Consider the following 26,421-nt stretch of genomic DNA (forward strand, 5'->3'; position numbering starts at 1 on the left):
TCCAAGAGCTCTTCTTTGTTCTTTCATTGTTCAATATCCTTTTGGTTGGTCCTCTGAGGAAACTAATTAAGGAATATTAATGTTTATTTTTTTCAATTTCCTGAATTTTTTACCACACTCTCTGAGGTTTATGTTTTGTCCTTTTATAATTTTATTTTCAGTTGCAAGTTTTTTTTAAATGTTTGGTGATTCTTGCATATTGACTAATATTAATATTTGACACATATTTTAAATATTTGAAAACTTTGATTATATAGCTGAGACCTGTCATTTAGAAAACTTCAGGATGGTGTATTGGTCAGGGTTCCACCACAGAAACCAAACCTGAGAGACAGCTAGACACAAAGGATAAAATTGTCACATCAGAGACACAGAGAGAGAACGATTGCAAAGAATTGGCTTACACAGTTGTTGAGGCTGGCTATGCAAATCTGAAATGTGTAAGAGAGATCAACCAGAAGTATAAGCTAGAAACTCTCACACAGAAGAAGCTTCATTCCACTGATAAAATTTTCCCTTCTTCAGGGGAACCTCCATTCTGCTTTTAAATTTTTTAACCGATTGAACCAGGCTCACCTAGGTTATCAAAGATAACTCCCTTTTCCCCAAATCAACTGATTGTATATGTTAATCGCATCTACAAAATATCTTCACAGCAATACCTAGATTTATGATTGAATGAATAACTGGGGACTATAGCCTAAGGACAGTTTGGTTTGGATTACAGGGCACCCAGTTTGATGTCCACCTTTTTGGCTAGAGACTCAAATATTGCAGTAGTTAAGAACATGAAGTCTAGAGTCAAATTACCTAGGTTTAAATTCTAGTTATTCATGGTATTGGTTACAATGTGTAACTTGTTTGTGCTTCTGTTTCTGGAACTGTAGGAATATCTCATAATAATGCCTCCCTTAGAAGCATATGTGAAGATAAAATTTAACATATATAAAGCATTGGAATGTGACCTGTGTGGTCGGCAATACATGACACTTTGCTGCTGTCACTGATGTTGCCTTTCCTAGTGGCTTCTCAGGATTCTGTGGATGGTATGGAGAAGAGTGAAAAAGAGAATCAACTGTTCCATATATAAATTCTCAAATAACATCCACATAACACCAGTGCTTTCACAGTCCAAGTCTCCCTGACATTTTAGATGTAAAACTAGCCTTTGCTATAACTCATTCCACAGGTATCCTGTGTGTCAGAATCTCTGGTTCTTTCTCCACTCCACTATAAGTTTTCTGTCTTTCAGAAATGTACTTCTGTTCCTCATCTGAAGACAGCTCATCTCTGTTCACTTTGTTATTATCCATTTATCTGTATCTTAGAAATGGGAAAAGCCAACCAAATTGCTTTTCCTCCTCTCACTCACTTATCATACAGCACACTCTGACACCAGATTTATAGAGGTTTTTACCCAAACACCAAGAAATTTGCCTGTGGACACCAACTTGGTGCCCTGTAATCCAATTCAATTCGGACATTATGTACTTGGAGATAACATCAGAACACACAGGTTATGTACTCAGTCCCACCAGACTGCCCCCACTCAGCTGGCAATCACAAGCTCCAGCTTATGACCTTTGCTTCTGATCAATCCCCTATGAACTGGGGTTCTTGAGATCCCCTCAAGAAATTCAGTCAGCACTTACATTGACTGATTTATTACAAAGCATATTACGAAGGATACAGATTAACAGCCAGATGGAAGAGAAGCTTAGGGCCTGGTAAGAGCAGGGGTGGCAGAGCCTCATACCTTTTTCAGGTGTACCACCCTCTAAGAACTGCCACATGTTCAGCTATCAGGAAGCTCCCTGAATTCTCTCCTTTTAGGATATTATGGAGGCTTTATGACATAGGCATGATTGATTCATATCATTTGCCATCAGTGATTAATTCAACCTTCAGCCACTCTACACTCCCTGGAGGTTGGGACTGAATGTTCTAACCCTCTACTCACATGGTTGGTTCCCCTGACTAGCAACTTCTGTCCTGGTCCCATCCAGGAGTCTCCAGCCACCAAGTATCTCACTATCATACAAAAAAGTATCTCTTAACAGATACCAAAAGTTTTAGAAGGTAGGTTCCAGGAAATGGGGACAAGAGCAAATATTTTTAAAAAGATTCTCCTAGCATCCTATCTACAAGTATATTAGGAGCTCTGTCTCAGGAACGGGGGACTAAGAGCAAATACATATTTCACAGTATCACACTATGTTTTATGCCTTTTATATTGTTTTAATAAAATCACAGAGTAAGCTAAACACAAAGGATAAAACTGTCACATCATATTCACAAAAATCAGTTTACCCAGTATCAATCTTTACTAATAATTTAGGATATAGACAAACTAGAGGCAAACAAAGCAGCCAGAGAATTTCACAGCGTTTCGCAAATTCTTAGTTGTCACATCAGACACATTCTCTGTGTCTCAGAATAAAACATTAGGTTTTATAGGATTCCTCATATCCAAATGTTACTAGTGGAAGTTATCTGGGTTACTCCGAGTTACTGGTAGCATATCTGTATGCACCTGGAGCAACTTCATGTTTTGCCTCCTCAGAAGAAGGAACTGAAGTTGCTGTAGAACCACACAGTTGCATAAGGCAGAAGAAGAGACTGAAACAAGTCCCAGAGCAGGAGAGGAAGTTTATTTTAAAAGACTTTCACTCATAGGTGGGTATTGAACAATAAGAACACATGGATACAGGGAGGGGAGCGTCACACACTGGGGTCTGTCAAGGAGGGGAAATAGGGGAGGGACAGCGGGGGGCGGGGAGTTGGGGAAAGATAGCATGGGGAGAAATGCCAGATATAGGTGATGGGGAGGAAGGCAGCAAATCACACTGCCATGTGTGAACCTGTGCAACAATCTTGCATATTCTTCACATGTACCCCAAAACCTAAAATGCAATTTAAAGAAAATTATTTGGCATTCACAAAAATAAATAAATAAAAGAAAATAAAAAGTAAAAGGCTTTAGAAAAGTTAAGAAAGAAAAATTCACTATGAAGAGACCCATATGGGCGCCTGAGGTCAAATGCCTGAAAGTCAAGTTCCCTGTTTAACCCCAATCCAAAGACTTTATAGGTTCACCTCTTTCCCATGGTTCTTCCCTTAGGGTGAGCTTCCCATATGCACAGAATCCTCCTTGCCCTTGGGAAATGAGCATGCTGCAGCGTGTTCAGGAAGTTATAGTCCTGCCCACCTGAGGCTTTCTTCCGTTCCCATAGAATATTCCTGGAAGGTCATGCCTCGCCAACTTGTCTCTTAATGCTGTGTGCCCAGGAAGTTTCTTCTCCGTGGTATCTGCATTTAATTAACACTTTAATATTAATACCTGTGGATCATAAGGAGATTGTCTTTCCATGGCTTTAAAGAGGTAGTGTGATAATTGTCACACCTTTACCTGACATTCCTAGTGAGTGGGGGGATGAGCCCTCTCCTGCCCTGCCTATCCTATCTAACTGCCTGTAACGCAAGGAGCATTTAAGTGATAAAATACCTCCATTTTATAACCCAGATATTATATAGTTAATGTGACATTCAGAAGGAAAACATACTTCATAGATCCTCTACTTATTTACTATAGATAATCTTTTTTGCCAAAGCTATCCTGTTAAGGGCCCTTTGTGGATAAAGTGTTTTTCTCTCAACAAATATAGTTAATTTAGTTACTTGGAAATCCAGTTGACAAGATTAGATTGAATCATTTGTCTACTTTTCTTCCCCTAGTAAAGTGGTGATAAACAATATCAAAATACATAATAGCAAAAAATATTTACCATTATGACATGAACAAATATAGTTTATCATGACATCTCCTCAGAGTATAAAACCTTTCAGTTCAATTGGATACATTTTAAAAGAAAGACAATAGAATAAAAAATAATTTCCAAAAATATGTTTTTAGGAAAACAATGATAGAGTGGTATATACTTAATATGACAAAAAAGAACTATTTTATGTTAACCAGTAAACATCACTATTAACATCAAAACAACACTCCCATTAAAATCAGCCATAATAGAAAACTATCTTCTTATAAATATTTGATACTACTGCAAAATTATGTCAAAGTAAGTTTTTATCCTGTAATAGCATTATATGGGATTTGAAATATAGCACAATAGTTTAATATATGGCCTGACAAATTCATTTAAAAACAAGAAGGCGGCCGGGCGCGGTGGCTTAAGCCTGTAATCCCAGCACTTTGGGAGGCCGAGGCGGGTGGATCACAAGGTCAAGAGATCCAGACCATCCTGGTCAACATGGTGAAACCCCATCTCTACTAAAAATACAAACAATTAGCTGGGCATGGTGGCACATGCTTGTAATCCCAGCTACTCAGGAGGCTGAGGCAGGAGAATTGCCTGAACCCAGGAGGCGCAGGTTGCAGTGAGCCAAGATCACGCCATTGCACTTCAGCCTGGGTAACAAGAGCGAAACTCCATCTCAAATAAATAAATATGAATAAAATAAATAAAAATACAATAAAATAAAAACGAAGGTATATTTTGTTGATATATTTGGTAAAAATCTTTTAAAGCTAGTACACTGATATAATCATACTTAGATTGATAATGACTAAAACTTACTGGTTTGTCTTGTCTTTTTTATTTCCCTTTTCTTTATTGTATTTCATGCACTTTAAAAATTTCCATACAGAGAAATGTGCTCTTTTTATTGTAGTGTTCTCTGAATTTAGCCATGCATGTAATCAGGTAACTTAACACAATCAGCATAAACAAGAGTCTCATTATTTCTCCAATTCCCTAGTTTTGACCCAATGTAGTTAACCCCTTCCAGCATTTTAGCATCTGTTAACTACTCATCTGTTTTTGATACCCTAATTTTTGTCTTGCTAAAATGTCCTATAAATAAAATTATCTGTGTATAATTATAATTATGTATAATTATACATGTAATAAATATGTATCTTTTGAGCCTGACTTCTTTCATTTAGTATTATAACACATTTATAGTGCTACAGCTTTCATCAGTATACTCCATTTCATTGCTGAATGGTATTCATTATATGGATGTATCACAGTTTTCTTATCCTTTTCTAAGTTTAAAGGTATTTGGAATTTGGTTTTACTTTTTGTCATTACAAACAAAATCACTACTAATATTTACATAAAGGTTTTTGTGTGGCAGTAACTTCTCATTTCTCTTTAGTAATTACCAGGGTGCAGAATGGCTGGCTTAGTCATAGAGCAAGTGTATATTTAACTTTGTAAGAAACAGTCAAATGGTTTTCCAAAGTGGCTATACCATTTTGCATTCCCATCCATGATATATGAGGGTTGCAAATGCTCTACATCCTCAGCAGCACTTTGTATTGTCAGTTTCTTGTTTTGCTTAGTTCAGCCGTTCCAATGGGTATGCAGTGATATCTCATCGTAATTTTTTATTTGCATTTTCCTACTATTTGAGCATCTTTTCATGTGCTAGTTTGCCATTTGTATATCTTATTTGGTTAAGTGTCTGTTCAAACCAGTAGCCCATTTTCCAATCAGCTGTTTGTTTGAAAGAATTTGTATATATGTTCTCTTTGTAGCTTGTTTTTTATTCTCTCAGCAGCATCTTTCACAGAGAAGTTTTCTCAATTCTGAAGACCTTAAATGTTTCACTATTTTGTTTTAGAGGGCATGCTTAACTTTTTGGTTATATGGAATGTGTTTTGGCTCTATACCTATGAAACCTTTGCCTAACCCAGTGACTCAGATTTTCTTCTATGTTTTTATCCAATAGTTTTATAATTTTAAATCTTACATTTAGGTTTATGATCCAATTTGAGTTGATTATTGTTTAATGTTTGAAGTACAGGGAAAAGTTCAACTGTTTTTTAAATGTTCTAGCACCATTTCTTTGACTATCATTTATCTTTGCAATTTTGCCAAATATTATCTGATACAATTCATATAGGCCTTTCTCTGTGCCTACTATTCTCTTTTATTAATCTTAATTATATTAATTTTGATTTCTTCAAAAATACCAGTTTTGATTGCTGTAGTTTTATAGTGTTCAGAAATTACATATTATTAGCCTTCTAATCTTGTTCTTCTTGTTCAAAATCATTTTAGTTATTTTGTCTTTTTATATACATTTAAAAATCCGCTTGTCATTAAAATAGTTTTCTGTGGTTTTGATTGAATTCTGTTAAATTTATAGATTAATATGGGGAGAATTGACATTGTTAGCAATATTAAGTGTTCCAATTAATAAACACAGTATACCTTTCCATTTATAAAATTTTTATTTCATTTTTATCAGTGTTTTATAATTTTCAGCATGTATGTGCTGTTATTACTCTTATTCTATCAATAGTGTTTTTTTATTTCAATTTCCAATTAGTCATTGTACAGAGAAATACACTTGATTTTTTTATTGTTGGCCTTATGCATTTTGATACAGCTAGACTCACTTTTTGGTTCTAGGAGGTTTTTTGTAAATCCCTTGGGGTTTCTGTGAAGACAATCATATGCGTGAATGGGTGTTTAATTGCTTATTTTACAGTCAATATCCACTTATTTATTTATTTATTTTGCCTTCTTATACTGGCCAAGAGCTTCGTAAAAGGTGTCCAGTAAGAGGATAAGAGAGGAACTCATTTATCTTTTCCATTCTTATGGTAAAATAATTTAGTCTTTCAGCCTTAAGTATGATGGTAGATATGTGGTTTTCATACATGCCTTTATCAGATTGAAGAAGTAGCCTCTATTCTTAGTTTATTGAGGATTTTTATCATAAATAGATACTGAATTTTGTTGAAGGCTCTTTCTGTATCTCTTCAGATGATCATACAGTTTTTCCTTTTTTGGTCTGCTGAGATGATGAGATACATTGAGAGATTTTTGAATGCTATACTAGCTTTGCATTCCTGGGATAAATTTCACATTTTATTGATATATTATCCTTTTTATATATTGCTAGATTGTTTTCGCTGATATTTTGTTGAAATTTTTTGCATTTAGGTTTAAGAGAGCTCCCATCCTGTGGCTTTAATTTCTCAAATGCCTTCATCTGATTTAGGTATTACAATAAATCTGGTCTCACAATATAAACTAAGAAGCCTTTTCATTTTTTCTATTTTTTTAAGAAATATCTATTGAATTGATATTAATTCCTCCTTAAATATTTGTAAAATAAAACAGTAAAGTCATCCAGCCCTAGAGTGTTCTTTCTTGGAGACAGTGGGTGGGGAGGGGTGTGGGGTCAGGTTTGAATCAGACTAATTGTGCTAACTTTGACCAAGAGCCAAGAGGTTTCACAATGACTCAGTGGTAAATTAAGTGCTTTCAAATTGGTAGTTTATTGCCAGCCTTTCACATACTAAGAACCATGCAATACATTCAACACACACACACACACACACACACACACACACACACACACACGATAAGAGAAAAGAAGGAAAACACCATGGTGAATAACTTGGGAGACCAGACAGGTTTAGATTTCTCTGGAAACCACAGCCTATGTAAGAGGAGGCCTCAGAGTTTTCAAGGGCAGAGCTCCTGCAGGTGTCTTGACCTGGTAAGTTCCTCTGCTGCTTTTACACCCCTTCACAGGAGTGTCCATGGTGTTTCCCTCAGCCACCTTTTGGCTTCACTTGCTGTGGGGTCACGGGAGTACCTGGCCATAGCAAGTGTTATCAACTCAGTCCCTTATACATACGTTTATCACTTTGAGGGGTAAGCAGTTTCATTATGGACTGAGTCACTTGTCATAAGTGACTCTCATTTTGAGATATTTGGGATTACAAAATTATAAATGAGAGTTTTCAATAAAAATTCAACTTAGATAGATAAACAGATAGATGTGTGGATAGATACATAGAGATTGATAGGTTAAGAAGATATATTTATTCTCCTTTCTTCATTTTCCTTTTTTCTTATATTTCAATAATAAGAATGTATTGCTTTTCAAAAACAAAAGTAATGTTTAACTGTAATGCAAGTAAGGGAACCTAACTATATTCAAGGGTTCATCTGGACCAATAAAGGAATGAGAATAGTAAAACTCAAGAAATGTTTGAAAAACATAACGAGAAATACTTTTAAGAGTTACACTACAATAAAAATTAAAACAAGGTAGTAGTTCCACAGGAATTAACAGATCAATTAAGTAAAAGAAAAGTAAGAAATAAATGTATGTATGAGAAAGATTAAATTTAGATATGCTACAAAAACTAATGATTTAGATAAATGACATTTATAACAGTAAAGAAATTCTGGGTGGTTCAGCTACAGATATAGGGAAAAAAAATTAACTTCTTAACTAAGGCATTGCAAATAAGAATCAATCCTCAGGTAGATTAAATATTGAAATTTAAGATATTGAAGCCAAAACTGCTATTAGAATATACAAATGGATGTATGTGTGCTTTAGATTCAATCACGTTGAAACATTTATATGGTGAAGCCCTAACCCTAATGTGACTGCATTTGAAGATAAGGCTTTTAAAGCGTTAGCTTTACTTAAGGTTAAATGAGATCATATGGGTGGACCTTAATCTGCTAGGACTGGTGTCTTCATAAGAAAAGGAAGAAACACTCTGCACACAAAGGAAAGGCCATATGAGATCACAGCAAGGAGGCAGTCTCTACAAGACAGGAAAAGCAGTCTCACCAGAAACCAGCCCTACTGGTACCTCAGTGTGGAATTATCATCCTCCACAACTGTGGGAATATAAATTTCTGCTTCTGCTGGTTAATCCATCTGGTTGGTGGCATTTTGTTATGGCAGCCAAAGCAGACTAGTACAATGTGCAAGCGAAAGATGGAGGAAGCTAGCCTAAACCTATGCCCAAGCTTGCAGTCAGGTGAGAAATGGGAACCCCAAAAGTAAACAGCCAGATTTCACAAAAATAAAGTTTAAATATTGACTAGGTAAAACAAACAAACGAACGAAAACCTACCAAGAACATTAAAGACAGACAACATGCCCCAAAATATTAGCAACATATTCCTTAAGTAGAACAAACTGAAAACAAAAAACAAATTATGTAGTGATTGAACAGACAATTTCTGAAAGACCATAAACTACCAGCAAGCCTGTATAAAACTGTTCCATCTTGGCCAGGTGCAGAGGCTCATGCCTGCAACCCCAGAACTTTTGGAGGTCAAGGCAGGCAGATCACGAGGTCTGGAGATTGAGACCATCCTGGCTAACACAGTGAAACCCTGTCTCTACTAAAAATACAAAAAATTAGTCAGGCATGGTGGCATATGCCTATAGTCCCAGTTACTCAGGAGGCTGAGGCAGGGGAATTGCTTGAACCCAGGAGGTGGAGGTTGCAGTGAACCAGGATCGCACCACTGTACTCTAGCCTGAGAAACAGAGCAAGAATCTATCTAAAAAAAAAAGGAGGGGGTCCATCTCAAAAGCAATCAAATAAAAATTATGATAAGAAGAAAATTTCTTGATGGGGATAGCCCTGAATCTATAAATTAATTTGGGCAGTATGGCCATTTTTACAATATTGATTCTTCCTAACTACGAGCATGGAATATTTTACCATCTGTTTGTGTCCTCTCTGATTTCCTTGAGCAGTGGTTTGTGGTTCTCTTTGAAGAGGTCCTTTACATCCTTTGTTAGTTGTATTCCTTGGTATTTTATTCTCTCTGTAGCAATTGTGAATGGCAGTTTCCTGTTGATTTGGCTCTCTTTTAATCTGTTATTGGTGTATAAGAATGCTTGTGATTTCTGCATATTGATTTTGTAACCGGAGACTTTGCTGAAGTTGCTTATGAGTTTAAGGAGATTCTGGGATGAGATGAAGGGGTCTTCTAAATATACAATCATGTCATCTACAAATGGAGACAATTTGACTTCCCTCTTTCATATTTGAATACCCTTTATTTCTTTTCCTTCACTGATTTATCTGTCTAGAACTTCCAATATTATATTGAATAGGAGTGGTGAGGGAGGACATCCTTTTCTAGTGCCAGATTTCAAAGAGAATGGAAAAACCACCTTAAACTTCATATGGAACCAAAAGAGAGCCCACATAGCCAAGACAATCCTAAACCAAAAGAACAAAGCTGGAGGCATCATGCTACCTGACTTCAAACTATACTACAATACAGTCATCAAAACAGCATGGTACTGGTACCACAACAGAGATATAGACCAATAGAAGAGAACAGAGGCATTGGAGGCAATGCTACACATCTATGGCCATCTGATCTTTGACAAACCTGACAAAGGCAATGGGGAAAGGACTCCCTGTTTAATAAATGGTGTTGGGAAAACTGGCTAGCCATGTGCAGAAAGCAGAAACTGGACTCTTTCCTGACACCTTACACTAAAATTAACTACAGATGGATTAAAGATCTAAACATAAGACCTAACACCATAAAAACCCTAGAAGAAAACCTAGGCAAAACTATTCAGGACATGAGCATCGGCAAGGACTTCATGACTAAAACACAAAAAGCATTGGCAACAATAGACAAATGGGACCTAATTAAACTCCAGAGCTTCTGTACAGCAAAAGAAACAATCATTAGAGTGAATCAACAAGCAAAAGAATGAGAAAAAATTTTAGAAATCTGCCCATCTGACAAAAGGCTAATATCCATAATCTACAAATAACTAAAACAGATTTACAAGAAAAAACAAACAACCCCATTCAAAAGTGGGCAATGCATATGAACAGACACTTTTCAAAAGAAGACATATATGGGGCCAACAAACATGAAAAAATGCTCATCACTGGTCATTAGAGAAATGCAAATCAAAACCACATTGAGGTACCATTTTACGACAGTTAGAATGGGGATCATTAAAAAATCTGGAGACAACAGATGCTGGAGAGGATGTGGAGAAATAGGAACACTTTTACACTGTTGGTGGGAGTATAAATTAGCTCAACCATTGTGGAAGACAGTGTGGCAATTCCTCAAGGACCTAGAAATAGAGGAAAGTGACAGTATATAAAACAAATAAAATGTATAAAGCCAGAGGATATGTGTTTCAAAGAAAATTAAAGCAGTTTAAGGAAGACAGAGGGAAGCAGGGGCTGTGAATTGGCCCTGGTGGGGGTGGGGTGATGTGATTGGAGATGTGTCTCTGATGAAGGAAAGGACTGGGGAGTGAGCCTCATGAGAATCTGGGCAAAGTTCCCAAGCACAGGAAATGTAAATGCAATGCTTTTTGTTTAGCCTCTTCAAAAGTCAGCAAGGAGGCCTATGTAAGGACAGTAACAGACTGGAGAGAGAGGGAGAGAATAGGATGTGACCTAAAAGAGACAGATGGAGGGAAAGTAGACTACACTCTTGGACAAGATCATACATACTTTGTTTTTTTCACTGCAATAAAATAACTATCTTATCAGATGACTATATAATGATTAACTGGCAGTTTGAGGTGTAGTTTAAAATAAAGAAACTTAGTGATTTGTTTACTGCAAATGTAGAAGGCTCTATCAAAAAACTATTCTCAAATTCAAAAGTAAAATATGTGATTAAAATGTTAAGTATTTTTGAGAAAAATATAACAAATACAGATTAAAGGAATCTAGACAAGAATAAAAAATGTGCATGAGCAACAGAAAACTAAAGGCAATGCCATTTCACTTTACATTTCTTGGGAAGCACATGGTATTTTTGTATGATTTCTATAAAAATTTTGTGAGGAGCTTAGTATTCTACATCCTTAAACGTGCAATTTTATAACAATATATTTTATGTACCAGAAACACAGTGTAGAATGACAATAAACTTATCTAAAATAATTTTATTAAAAAATAGTTTTTCCTCACCAATTACTAGGCGAATAATTCTTGATGAAAAATCATACTATAGTTCTTAGGAGGATGCTTCTCCAAACACTTAAGCTATTTTACTTTACATAAATGGAAAATTTCAGAAAGCAGAGAATTTTGACAGAATTCACCTTTATGGGTCTCAACAAAGAATATTATTTTTCCTTTCCTTTAACTGTAAAACAAAATTCTGCTTTTTATTCCATGTGAAGCTTTATTTACTTATTTGTTCTTTTTCTGGATGGTTTGCTTGCCATGAGAAAAGAAAAACACAAAATAAAAAGAACTAACAAATAACTTTTCTCTTTTGTGGATTTGCATCTCCTGATACATTAAAAATAAAATAAAATAAAATACTTGACTTCGCCACCTTTTCTAGAACACAAAAGTATAAGTTAACTGGGAGGCAGAATTAATGAGGAGAAAATGAATGTATTTCAAATTGTTCTTTCACTGAAAAATATCACCTTGAGCAAAAGTGTTGTCAAAAGCAGTTAGTGCAAATAATAGTCTTTTGAACCTAATTTTTCATGCATATTTCTGCTATTTTTTCCTTTGTCATAACTGTTATTAAAAATTACTTTTTAAAACCTAAAATAAACTGTATTCCATTTATAATGTAATTTTATATCATATTAAAACATCAAGTTATAAAATTATAACCTGTGTTCCAAATCCACTCCATTGACATGCTGTAGAGGTACCACTTTGTAGCCAAATGTTCTACACTTGTCTGTATCCCCAAGGTACCACTTTGGATTATTCTTGTTCTGATTTTCTTGAGGCTTACTTTTACTTTTACAATATGATTTTCACAGATAGCTTGATTTCTTCTAATTAAACAATCTCTATTGACACCATGCTGTGCATAATGAAAAATCTGTCCTATACACCACCTCTACCTTTCTAAAATTTTAGATAGATGATGATGTTAATATTGATGCAGGATAGGCAAGCCCCCAAATTGAGGCTTAACTTTGGAGGGTTCTTGGTTTCATCTAGGAAAGAATTTGAGGATGAGATGGTGGTGTTAAACAGCAACTTTTATTGAAGTGGCAATGCACAGTAGAAGCAGATGTACTGCTCCTTGTGAGCAGGGATACTTCACAGGCAACATGCCCAGAATAGCAGCTTAGATGCAGTTCTGCATTCGGATTTATAACTACTTTTAACTATATGTAAATTAAGGAGTGGTTAATGTCTAGGATGAGGATGATAACTTCCAGGTCAACTGGTCATTGACATGGAAAGGGAAAGTAACTTTCAGATGTTGCCATGGAAATGGTAAACTGACATGGCACACTAGTAGGCATGTCTTATGGAAAGCTACATCCACCCCAGAATTGTTTTAGCTAGTCCTCAATTTGGTCTGGTGTCCCAGTCCCGCCTCTTACCTCAATATTGTAGATAGATATAGAGGTAGATATAAATAGTTGATAGATAGATAGACAGATGGACAGATAGATAGATGATAGATAGATAGATAGTTTTAATAAGTTACCAAAACATTTATGTCTTGATCCAACAATTTTAAACATTATTTCCCCCTGCACAATGAAATACAAACTCTATAATTTTCCCTATTCCTTTCTTTTCTTGATCTTTTACTCTCAAAATCTCTCAAATAGTTTTGCTTTTTTTATTGCCAAAGTTATATTTGCTTTTGTGTGTAACTATGACTTTTCCATGTTCTTTTTGGTTCGAAAACTGAAAACCAGTGTCATTTGCAGTCTTATAACAATAGAAATATTTCTACAAAGCCAAGAATTATGGTTGAATCCATACATAAGATGCTATCATCTAAAGTCACCAACCTTCTGACAATAAAAAGATAATATTCCAAGGCTCAAGATCAAATACAATCATAACATTATCTGAGTCAAATCACATTTTGTTTGCCTTCTATGTAGACTATGACCTTTCTCTCATTTGCTCATTCACTAGAGAATTACATTTGTCCTTTGTCATTCACGTTTGATTATGCTGTCTGTTGATGAATTTATTGTGTGGAGACCTCTTTGTGGGGATCGCTCCTGCGAAGGGCCCTTGACTGGACCCTCGCCATCTTGAGCTTGAGCCCGTACACGTTTCTCCTCTCCTGGAGGCTGTTGAGCTAAGGGAAAGGAGGAAGTCTAGTTGCACTGATTTTATAAACATCAATCTTTGCCTCTGACATTTGCAACAGAATGGCTGAGATCAAGCCTTATGGTCTAATGAGACATTGTATGGGTAGATATTGTGTGCATCCTAGTTCCTTCTCTGCACAATAACTGTATGACTTCATTTACCTCTGCTAACTCAATCATATTGTTTGCATATGATCCTATATGAATAGGCAAGGTTAGAATGACATTTAGAAAGGTCCAGCTATACCTTGTTAACAATCTTACTTGCTAGCTTAACTGATTTTAGAAAAACACATGTTTAGATTTATGATCCCCTTTTTTGCAAGCTTTATTGTCCCTTTGCTGTACACCCTTTGATTAAGAGTCATACTTTCTGTACCTCTTTTCTTGTAATTTTTGTTCTTGATTTTATTTCAAGATACAATGGAATGTACGTCACTCCTCAAACACTGAAAGGTATATAACCTGTAGTTTGCACAAATAAACTAGCTGTCTTGGCACTTCTTGCTCCGGCATTGCCTGGCAGTCCTCCAGACCCCGCTCTCTATCTATCTTTTCTTCCGCGCACTCCCTCTTCCAGGTTAAGAACACTTGAGTGGGGCTGAGGCTCTCCGCTGGTCGGAAGTCCCCCGGCAGACGTGCCAGACCCCCACACCTCTTCATAAGTCTTGATGGTTATGAAGAAATCCGAGTGTCTCTTGGATTTCTTTGTTATCTTTTATTTATTATTTATTTATTTATTTGAGACAGAGTCTCACCTTGTTGCCCAGGATGGAGTTCAGTGGCACAATCTCGGCTCACTGCAACCTCCACCTCCTGGGTTCAAGCAATTCTCCTGCCTCAGACTCCAGAGTAGCTGGGACTACAAATGCATGCCACCACACCCAGATAATTTTTGTATTTTTAGTAATACAAAAATACAGGGTTTCAGCATATTGGCCAGGCTGGTCTTGAACTCATGAGCTCAAGTGATTTGCCCATCTAGACCTCCCAAAGTGCTGGAATTAGAGGCATGAGCCTGGCCCAGATGCCTTTGTTATCTTAGAGTAAATGCCATTATTTTTCTGACCTCTTCCTTGGTAGATTGCGTTTTAGTTTTGTTGTGATCCAAAAATCATATCGTTGTTGGTTTTCTTTACTTATCCCAGTAAGACTGCTAGGGGGTAAAATTTCTATAATCCTCTATCTAAAAATTTAACTTTTGCCCTTACAATTTCAGTAGGTAAAAGATTACAGGCCTGGTGCAACAGCTCACACATAATCCCAACACTTTCGAAGGCCACGGCAGGCGGATAACTTGAAGTCAGGAGTTCAAAACCAGTCTGGTCAACATGGTGAAACCTTGTCTCTACTAAAAATACAAAAATTAGCTGGGCAAGGTGGCTCACTCTGGTAATCCCCACTACTCGTGAGGCTGAGGTGCAAGAATTGTTTGAACCCTGGAGGCTGAGGTTGCAGTGAGCCAAGATCAGGCTACTGCACTTTAGTCTGGGTGACAGAGCAAGACTGTCTCAAAAAAAAAAGCTGGGTGCAGTGGCTCATGCCTGTAATTCCAGCACTTTGGAAGTCCCAGGCTGGCGGATCGCCTAAGGTCAAGAGTTTGAGAACAGCCTGGCCAACATGGTGAAACCCTGTCTCTACTAAAAATACAAATATTAGCCAGGTTTGGGGGCAGGTGCCAATAATCCCAGCTACTAGGGAGACTGAGGCAGGAGAATCACTTGAACCTAGGAGGCAGAGGCTGCAATGAGCCAAGATCAAGCCATTACACTCCAGTCTGGGCAACAAGAGCAAAACTCCATCTCAAAATATTTTCCAGGTGCGACACTCAAAAATTGGAAGTCTTTGCTTCATTGAATTCTAGGTTTCAGAATCCCTGTCCAATGTCAATCTGATCCTGTTTCTTTGGAAATTTTTCATGACATATCTAGACAGGGTTCTTTAAATTTATCATTATTAGCACATAGTCTTTCCTCGGTTCTGGAAAATTTTATTTTTTATTTCTTCAATTATTTTTTCAATTCATGTAATTTTCTTCTAAAATTTATTTTTGAAAATGGTGATATTATTTGAGTATTTCTGTCTTAACGTTTTTCCTACTAGTAGTATGTATCACTATTCTCTTCTCCTTTTTTTAAAAACAAGTCTTGTTCTGTCTTCTGGGGTAGAGTGTAGTGGTGTGATCACAGCTCCTTGCAGCTCAAGCGATCCTCCCACCTCAGTCTCCCCCATAGCTAGGACTACAGGTTGTGTCACCATGCTCAGCTATGTTTTGTAATTTTTATAGAGGTGGAGTCTTGCCATGCTACCCAGGCTGATCTTGGAGTCCTGGGCTCAAGCAATCCATCTGCCTTGGCCTCTCGAAGTGCTGGGATTACAGGCATGAGCCACTGCAGCCAGCTAACCATGGTTCTTTTTAAGTGTGGCAAAATACACATAAGAAAATTTACCACTTTAATAATTTTTAAGCATTAAGTACATTTACGTCATGAACAATAATTAACATCACCCATTTTTTTTTTTCTTATTAATACAGTATTTATTTGTCTTTTCTCTGTCAAACTCTGAGCCAACCACGTTCCCCAGGGTACCTGGGGAGGTATAGGAAAAGGAACACACAGGGCTGACCATACATGGGAGAAGGAACTATGGGATATGGAGACGGCTCCTTCACATGGCGAAGAGGATGAGAAAGGCCACCATCAGGCAAAAGAGCCCCATGGCCTCCGAGAGGGCAAAGCCCAGAATGGCGTAGGAGAAGAGCTGTTGCTTCAGAGAAGGGTTCCTGGCATAACCAATGATGAGGCTCCCAAACACAGTCCCAATCCCAGCCCCAGAGCCGGCCACCCCAACTGTGGCAGCCCCAGCCCCAATGAACTTGGCTGCTGTGTCGATGTCCCTTGAAATGGTGCTGGTTTGGAAGCTGCGGCTAGAGACAAATGAGGTAAGGGGACGTGAGACTGCCAATCTGCTGGGGCTCTCATCTGTCAGTGTCTCTGGTCTTTTCAGCAAAACTGTAGATAGTGGACGGCTCAGCAGCTGTGAGGTGCTCTTGACCAAGGAGGAAGTGGAGATGAACTTGGAGCAGACAAACATTTTCAGAGGGTGAGGGGCTGTTTAATCTGTCCAGACTAAAACTCTATACCCACTAAACAGTAACACCCTATTTCCCTATCCCATCAGGCCTTGGCAACTACCATTCTACTTTCTGTTTTTATGATTTTAACTACTCAAGTATCTCATATAAGCGAAATCATAAAATAGTTGTTCTTTTTTGATAGCTTACATCACTTACCATAATGCTTTCAGGGAGCATACACATTAAGTATATGTCAGAATGTCCTTCCTTTCTAAGGCTGAACAATATTGCATTGTGTATAGATACTACATTTTGTTTATGCATTCATTCATCAATGGACACTTGATTTGCTTCCGTTTTTGACTATTGTGAGTAATGCTACACAAACATAGTTAGATAAATGTAGACTCATTTTCAAACTTCAATTCTTTTGGGTAAAAACCTTGAAGCAAAATAGCTGGATCTCTATCATGGTTTTTAGCCATACATTCTGAGAAAAACTTCAACAATTATTCCAGCCCTGTGGAATGTTATTTTAGCAATTATACTAAGTTTTAAAATGTCTGACAATTATCGCAATCTATCCTATCATGAATAGATTTAAAACAAAAATTAAATAAAGGCATTGTAGCAAAGCCAAAGCTGAAAGAAATCAAAAGACAGTATTAAAGGTCATAAAGAGAAAGTACTTCAGGCTAAAGGAAAATGACCTCACATGAAACCTTTGTAATTTTAAAAAGATGAAAGAAAAGAAAGAAGAAAGGGTAATAAAAGGACTGAATATATAGGGTAATTATAAGTGGATACACACTATACAAGACAGTTATAATAATACCTTGTGGGTTTAAACATACAGGGTATAAAAACACTCAGCAAACAATAGTAGTAAAAGTCAAAATCTGAGTAATTGGTGTTAATGGAATTAAGGGCCCTTTAATTGTTTGTGAAATGACATTCTAATTTACATTGGACTTTGAAAAGACACAGATCCATTATGTAATCTCTGGTAAATCCACTAAAACAACATAACTAATCAGTAAAAGGAAAACAGAATATTTAATGTTAAAAATTTTAAACAAGTAAAATAAAGCAACATAAACATAAAATAAGTGAGAGAATGATATTCATACCAGATTAAAGGATATTTTCTACTACACTCTATGTATAAGAGACATACTTGAAGCATAAGAATTTAGAAAAGTTGCAAATAAAAAAATGTAAAAAAGATGTACAGTACAAACAATAAAACAAGAAAGTTTGTTTCATCTAAAGTAGACGTTACAAAATGAAGCATTGATTACATTTACCTTTGTTTAATGATAAAAAGGTCAATTTTCCAAGAAGTTATACTTTTAGTAAATGTGAATTTATCTAACAATGTGGCCGTAAAACATTGATGCAGTCCTTATTTTGCATTGCTTTAATATGCACAAATTTTAGTTTTTACAGTTTCGTTAAATAACAGCATTCTCCCAAAATGACCCTTCAATTTTCAGTTACCATATTAACCGTGAGTAATTACATAAAGTGCAAACTTTGCTAGTACAGCTCTTTAGTCCAAGAATCACTGCTTAAATAGTCGCACATCATAATCAGTGAAAAATACATCACATCACTTTTTTGAAGGTCTGTTGATGACTGGTCAGCATGTATCTGGTTTTCAGTTTATGCACACAAAGCAGTGTGCAGTTGCATCACCTCCTTGTCCTCCAGTGATAAAGTTATGTGACATTTTACAAAAACAGATAGCTGAAGGAAAGAATTGGTCCACAAAGATGAAGTACAGCAAAGGAAGAAGAAGTGATAAGACTGAAGTAATATTTGAACGGACAGTAAATGGGGTTATAGAGGAAATGGCCAACTGTGGGAATGTTGGCACGCTTCTGTTTGAATCCAGATATTCAGCTACAGGAACTTAGTGAATGCCAACTTAACAGAGTAAGGAAAGTGGTCATGATTAAAGGAATGAAGCTATCCCAGAGAAGTAATAATAGCAACATACATTGAGTTGTTTTTCAACTTACACTTGGTTGAATTTTCAATAAATTGTTCTCGGTGATAGGGATGGTCATATGGAAAAATAAAGTAAATTTGGACCCTACCTTAACTGTATCCCACGATGAAGTCCAAATAGAATATAAATTTAAATATGAAGAGTAAAAATAAAGTTTATAGAAGATAAAATGGGAGGATACCTTTCTATATTTGACATAGGCAAAACCTTATTTAAGTAACACCTTTTAGGGTTGTACATAACCACACTAACCTTAAAGGAAAGATTATAAAGTACACTGCCCTGAAACTGAAAATGGTGTTCTCCAAAAGCACCATTAAAGAGAATGAAAAGACGTGCCACAGGATAAAAAAAAAAAGTTGTAATATGTATAATCAACAATTGGCTTATTCAAAGTATAAAAAATAAGCCACAAATGTGTAAGAAAATGACAATACCATAGAAAGATGGGTAAAATATTTGAACAGGAGCCTCACACAAGAATATATCCAAAGAGAGAAGTCAAAAAAAAAAAAAAAAGGTGTTCAACTTAAATAGTATTTAAAGAAAGGAAAAATAAAATTATACTAAGATACTACTAAGCACAGCTTTGGGTAGCTAAAATGAAAAAAAGATGAACAATAGTAATATTAACAAAGATATGGGCTAACTAACAATCTCAAATCCTCCTGGTAGGAGGATAAATTTTAAAAGCGTTTTAGAAAATTGTTTGGTAGTTTATACTAAGTTGAAGGTATTCAGTAGTCCCTATAACCTAGAAATCCTAGTACAATGACCCAAAAGATATGCATGCAGCCACGCAGAAAAACATATTTACAGTAATATGAATAGTAGCATCGTTTGCAATAGCTGATTACTGAAGACAGTTGAAATCTATTACTGGGAAAAATTGAAATGCCTGTCAACCGTAGGATAGATAAATAAATTGCTATATATTTAATCTCTAGACTATTACACAGCAAGAAAAATGAATAAACTCTTACTACATAAAACAACATGATGAGGAAAAAATTACACCCTAATACATAGAAACATATTGTGTGATGTTCTTTTTTTTTTTTTTGAGATGGAGTTTCACTCTTGTTACCCAGGCTGGAGTGCAATGGCACAATCTCAGCTCACTGCAACCTTCGCCTCCTGGGTTCAGGCAATTCTCCTGCCTCAGCCTCCCGAGTAGCTGGGATTATAGGCATGTGCCACCATGCCCAGCTAATTTTTTTTTTTTTTTTTGTATTTTTAGTAGAGACGGGGTTTCACCATGTTGACCAGGGTGGTCTCAATCTCTTGACCTCGTGATCCACCTGCCTTGGCCTCCCAAAGTGCTGGGATTACAGGCGTGAGCCACCACGCCCGGCCGTGATTTTCTTTAAGTTCAAATCAGGGCAAGTCTGGAGAGAAGGAGCTAGGGTTTGTTACTGAAGGCAGCACAAGCTGTATTTCTAGGCTATTGTAATTATTATTACTATTACTTTACCTGGGTGGTGACTACCCAAATATATTTACTTTGTGATAATTTTGAGTTATATACTTATCAGCGTACTCTTTTGTGTTTGTGTTACATTCAAGATAGTATTAACTGGCAGGTTAAACTCATCTTTTCAGGCCTCTAATCTGTTGGAATGAAGTTTCATGAGAAAATTATAAAACTCATAAGGATAGTAAATATTTTAAAAACATTTTAAACAAATTTGAAATTTATGTTTAAAACAATTTTAATATAAATCAACATTAGATGTAAAGGACTATCTAACCTATATTATATTATTATATTGTCTACTCATATTACCTCTTCTATTAGCACTGCTTTTATAAATATACATTTTCCTTTCTCTACTCTCATCTTGAGAGATTCTTATTAAAAGTGGAAGGTAAATATGAGTTTACTTCCATCTAAAAAACCACTTAGAACCTAAGTTCTCTTCTAGTTCTCTATGTTATTCATTTTGAATTGTTTTCTAGTGCTTATTAAATGTGGTGTTGCCATTTAAACTAGATTACAATAGCAACACTGCTTTTTATTTTCCTACTTCTAAAAATTTGCAGAGTTCCTTTCTGTTAGGACCTTCACTCTAAACATGTACTCTCCTCTGCCTGGAATGTTCCCTTCTCCCTCCCGCTAGCTGGGTGCTCATCAGTTTGCAGGTATCAATTTTTGCTTTATGCACCTTTAATACTCCTATGTATTTGTCTAAATATGCCTAAAATTATAAATAAGTTCTATTAATAATCATAACAAACATAGAGGCAAGCAAATTGCTTTGCACCTTGTAGACGCTCAAATATTTATTGAATACATGAATGTTGAGGAAGGTTATCAATTAGGACAGTGTTTACAGGTAAAGAATAAAAATGAGTTGTGGCTTAAACAGTTTCTCTTATCACATAAAAATGTCTGGGGTTAGACAACGTTGTACATGGTTTGGTGGCACAGTAGAGCTCTAAGGGTGTAGGTTTACACCACTTTTCCTCTCTGACATCCTTAGCCTTATAGATTTTATTCCTCATATGTGTCTCTTCACATAATATTTCGAGATATTTTCCACGAACTCACACATCATGCTGTTTTTACACATGGATGAGGACTGTATATAACCAGAAAAAAATAATTTTTTAGAAACTTACAGAAAATATCACGGTCCGGAACTGGATCATGTTATCACCCTTAGGTACAAAAGAAAAGAAAACGAGAAAGTCCCTGTTTCACTCTTCATACTGTATATTGTGTGAGATGGCCAAGAAAAATTAAAAGTGGGAATGCCTTTTGGGTAAACCTACAATCCTGGTCTTCTACAAAGTCCAAAATGTAGATTTCCATATATCAATGTGGATGTATAGTAGAGTTTAGTGAGTACATATCAGTGAATTGATAGATTTTCAGCACTTCTATTAACATTTATTCAAAACAGCATCAAACCTTCTTGAAATTCTTTAAAGACAAGATCACCATTGGACAACGTTCCAACCCATTTCATTACATGAATATATCTGAAATGGTGAACCATGAAGAAGGGATAACAATCTCTATGAAAATATAAATTAAAAAACAAAAGTAATAAAGCAGAGTATAGCAAACATATCCCATGATTTGTGCCTGGAATTCATTAACCTTGATAATTCTTTTTCTCTCTGATATACATATCATTCAATTTTTATTCAGCACAGGCAAACTGAGCTATCAGACATTAAATAACAACAATAATTTTAAATCACCTCATAGTTCACAACTTCAAAAGGTAATATTATGACAGAATCAAATTAATCTCTAGCTTTTTAAATAATAAGCCAGTCCATTTTTGTGTTTGTCTATTGCTGCACACATACTACCCTTTTATTTTGATAATATCCAGATTTCAAAAGTCTAGTCTTAAATAATTACGTGCATCACTCTGGAATTCAAGGTTAGACAAATTATTAAATAATTTGAGAGATTTCTGCATATTACGCCACTGGAATCCAATATGATTTTCTTGACATTGAAAGACCTCTGCTTAGAATTACTGAGAGTACTAATGCATTAGTTTAATAATTCAAAATTATACTACTGAATGACTCACTAATTTCAGCCTTGTCATCACTCTTTCGTAAAAATGAAGTGTAAAAAAAAAAAATCAAGGATATGTATATAGAATACATTTGCTGCCTAGATAATACTAGATTGTTAATAAGTAGTGACCCTGCCTATCTAAATATATATAATTAGCTTTTCAAAACACAAACAGTAAATTTAAAAACGAAGAAAATAAGTTTTTCAACTTTGGCTATTTACTATGCATTTATTGAGAAAAAATAAACCAACAGACTATATAGTTAATGAACAAACAAATCCGTAATTCCACCAGTGGTAGGCAATGCCAGGTAGGTTTTTGTCACAATCCTACAGCAATGTGTTTTCCAGAGCCATTTTCTGTTTCTGAAACTCTGTGTGTATGTGTGTTAAGGTCATATGTATACTAAACTGCTATTTCTATCTATATGAATAAAGACAATAATATATTTCTAAAAGTTATTTAATGAATGTATTATACAGTTATTATATAATTTATTTTATTTTCTAGGATTCATTTCCAAAATAAAAATGGCTTTAAACTATGTTGAATAATATTACCAAATTGCAGGCCAAGAAGTCTTTACCAAAATATGCTCCCACTGAGTGGCAACCACCTTTGGACTTTATGAGCTGTTCCTATTTGTTCCCAAATTCCATTTTTAAAAAAGAGGCATAGAATTGATATGATTTTGATATAATGGAATTTAGGTATGGCTAAAGATTTACACTTAAGGTTAGTGATTTAGTAAACTGCATCAGGTCAGGGAACCTGAGTGTATTCCGCTATGCATTTCACAATCCAAAACAGTGCAAAGCAAGTAGTGAACACTTAATACATATTTACTAAATAAATTATTAAATGCATAATTGAATTTGTTTTTCCTCTAATTGCTTATTTATATTCTAAGCCCACTCTGCTATTTTGAGATATTTATCAATGCTTTTTCTTTTTGAAATAAAATATGCTATTATATATTTCCAATCTATTCTTTTTATATGCTATAAATATTATAAACAGACTAATTGAGTTTTATATTATTTACATAATTTAATTCTAAGTTAGCGTAACATTTTCTAAGATTAAAGATAACAATGTAATTACAAAAATAAAACATTTGTGAACATTTGTATAACTTTAGTAAAGCGATGACCCAAGGACAGAAACAATAAAAGAATGTATTACTTGGTGTGACTATATTTTTAAAAAATGGGCAAAAAACGCCACCATAAACATGAGATAAAGTTTCAAAAGCAGAAAAGCATATTTTGAATACATAAGAAGATCATTGTTGCAGATTTTATATAAATGTATTTCTTAATTTTTTTTTAGAACAACCACTAAAAAAAGAGCATAGGATGAAAGAAGGACTTAGCAAAATATTTAATAGCCAATGAATTAGAAGATTTACTATTAAGTCAATAATTGCAACTGAAAGAGAGGTGTGATAAGTTCATTCCCAACAATCTTTCTCATTGCCAAAGTCTAAACGTGTTTCAAAATTACTATGGGTGTGGAGAAATAAAATGAACACACCGTTTCCTATTGCTGGAAGAAAAAGGCAGTAATAGCAAAGTTTGCTGATCACCTTATTTTAAATATATAGCCCAGAGGTGGTTGTAGTTGCGATACGTAAATAAGTAATTTGCCTTCACAGCAAACTCACACAAAGCTAGAGAAATGCATGTCTTGCATTAAGGTAAGGGGAAATGAAAGAACGTACATGAAACATATAATCCACAGGTAAGGGTAGATGAGAAAACTTTTGAGTTCTTCCTACAGGTATGAATCAGATATATCAACTGGGTTTTGTCTACTAAGCATCCAGCTCCTAACTATTAAGTTCCTAGGGACAAATAATAATTATCAAAAGAAAGTACAGTCATCCCATAGATGAAAGAAAACGTTTTCCTAATTAAGCAGTGGTTTGTAAGGCCATTCTGCTCACAGGAGAGACAGCAGTATACTACTCACTATACACAGAGCTCTAGTTTCTACTCCCCTGATAGAGGAAATAGAAAACTGTTGTTCCTCTTGACAACTACTCCCTTAGCTATCCAAACTGTGGAAGCTTGGAAATTACAATTTTCATGGGACTAATTAAGCTTTAAATACATCATCATCTGCCTCTGGAGCGGTGGATCTGAATTTTGGCTGTGCATTTGAATTCATCTGGGCAGCTCTTGCAAACTGGAATATCTAGGGCCCTCCTCAGACAACTGTGTCAGAATCTCTGGGAGTTGGAGGAGAGAGGCACCCAAGTTTTGTGTGTATGTTTTTTTTCAGTTCAGCAGGTAATAATGATACAAGATAGACATAAATAATATTTCTATATTGTAAAGGGAAGCAGCAATGTTCTTTAAGATTATCTACCTATGTTTATCTATCATCAATTTCCTTTCACTATCTAAACAACAGCAAAGCGTACTCATCATTTTTATCAGGAGATTGCAGTTGCCTTTCACTTCTTTTTAAATCTCTCTCCTATTTCAATCAGGATCTTGTTGATGCTGTCTAGCCAAAAACTACCTGTATTTGAACAAAGTTAATTTTATGGATTCATTGATATAGAGCAGAAAATATACCAGGAGAAGTCACGAAGCGTCTCAATAAGAAGGTATTAGGATATTGTGTTGCATCAGGATTTTGAAGAGTTTTTAAGGAAGCATGGCATTGTTCTAGGTCAGAAGCTATAAGAAAGTCCGGGTTGGTTCTACAATAGGGTAGCTAAATGATTCTTACCAAGGAGGCAGAAGCAACAAGACAGTGCAAAGTATAATGAGCAGAAAAGCAGCATATTAGCCAGGAAATAGGGATGTGGGCCATTGTTTTGTGAACTGGACAGTATTCTTTTTTATGATCTGTGATCAGGCATAATTACGGATGATCTTGTTTCTGTCTGGCTTCACTTATGGTCACAGAGTTACCGTGTTTGATGTTGGTTCTCCGTGAAATTGTTTATGATCAACAGAAGGACACTACAGCCTAGTGGTAAGTTCCAGGCCAGCTCCCACCTTTAGGAGAGCTCCCACTGATGATCTCATCTTTCCTCATTCCCTCAATCTCAGTATTCCAGTAAAACTGATACACTTGCTGGCCACTCAGCATGGAAAGTGTTCTTTCTCTCAAGGCCTTCCTTGTTATCACTCCTGCATGGGACATTACTTCATCAGACCTTTACATGACTGCCTATTCCCCACGTGATTGCAAGTCAAATATCACTTCTTTAGAGACACCTTCTCTGACTATCTTAGTGAAAGCATCGCTAACCCCAACCATCTCTATCTCAATTATTCAGTTTATTTTCTGCAGTGCTCTTAATTCAGACTGCAGCTTTGACAACAGCCCACATGTATTGATGTATAATAGAAAATTATCATTGTTTCTAAATGACCTTCATATAATAGATTTCCTCTAATTCAAGAGTTATTTCAGATAGTCTTGGCAAGAATTACCAGCATTAGCCCCATCGAATCTTCTTGACTCTGACTCCTTGCCTAATGTGCAACCAGAGATAATACAATATTCTGATGAGTTTAAGCCTGGACCACGTGGACTCTAAAGCCTACCTCCACTCATGCACCTAACTCCCTCCAGCTTAGGAGATAGTAATTCCACTGAACTATGTAAAGGAAGAATGACAAAATGATAGAAATACAAAATAATTATTAGAGAATGACTGGTGGAATATTTTAGTTAAAAGTAATATGATTTGTTGGATTTTTACATTGATGAAACATGCTTTAAACTATGACACAAATGAAATAGAAGTGATATTTTTACATCATTGGCAAGGTGACTGACTTAAAGCTGGCATTATGGTTGATTGTACAATCAATGCCATCTCTGCAAGTTTAAAAACTGTTTTTTCACCTCTTTTA

General features: G+C 35.7%; 1 protein-coding gene across 1 annotated transcript; it reads right to left on the reverse strand.

Moving 5' to 3' along the window:
• Nucleotides 1–16,414: 16,414 nt before the first annotated feature.
• Nucleotides 16,415–17,019, reverse strand: LOC100412417 (ATP synthase F(0) complex subunit C2, mitochondrial). Its single transcript, XM_008980434.5, has one exon. It carries the CDS (start codon nt 16,996–16,998, stop codon nt 16,573–16,575), a length of 426 nt encoding a protein of 141 aa, XP_008978682.1. The 5' UTR covers nt 16,999–17,019; the 3' UTR covers nt 16,415–16,572.
• Between the last annotated feature and the right edge of the window lie 9,402 nt (nt 17,020–26,421).

The sequence above is a fragment of the Callithrix jacchus genome, chromosome 14 (genome assembly GCF_049354715.1).
Source record: "Callithrix jacchus isolate 240 chromosome 14, calJac240_pri, whole genome shotgun sequence".
Classification (NCBI taxonomy): Eukaryota; Metazoa; Chordata; class Mammalia; order Primates; family Cebidae; genus Callithrix; species Callithrix jacchus.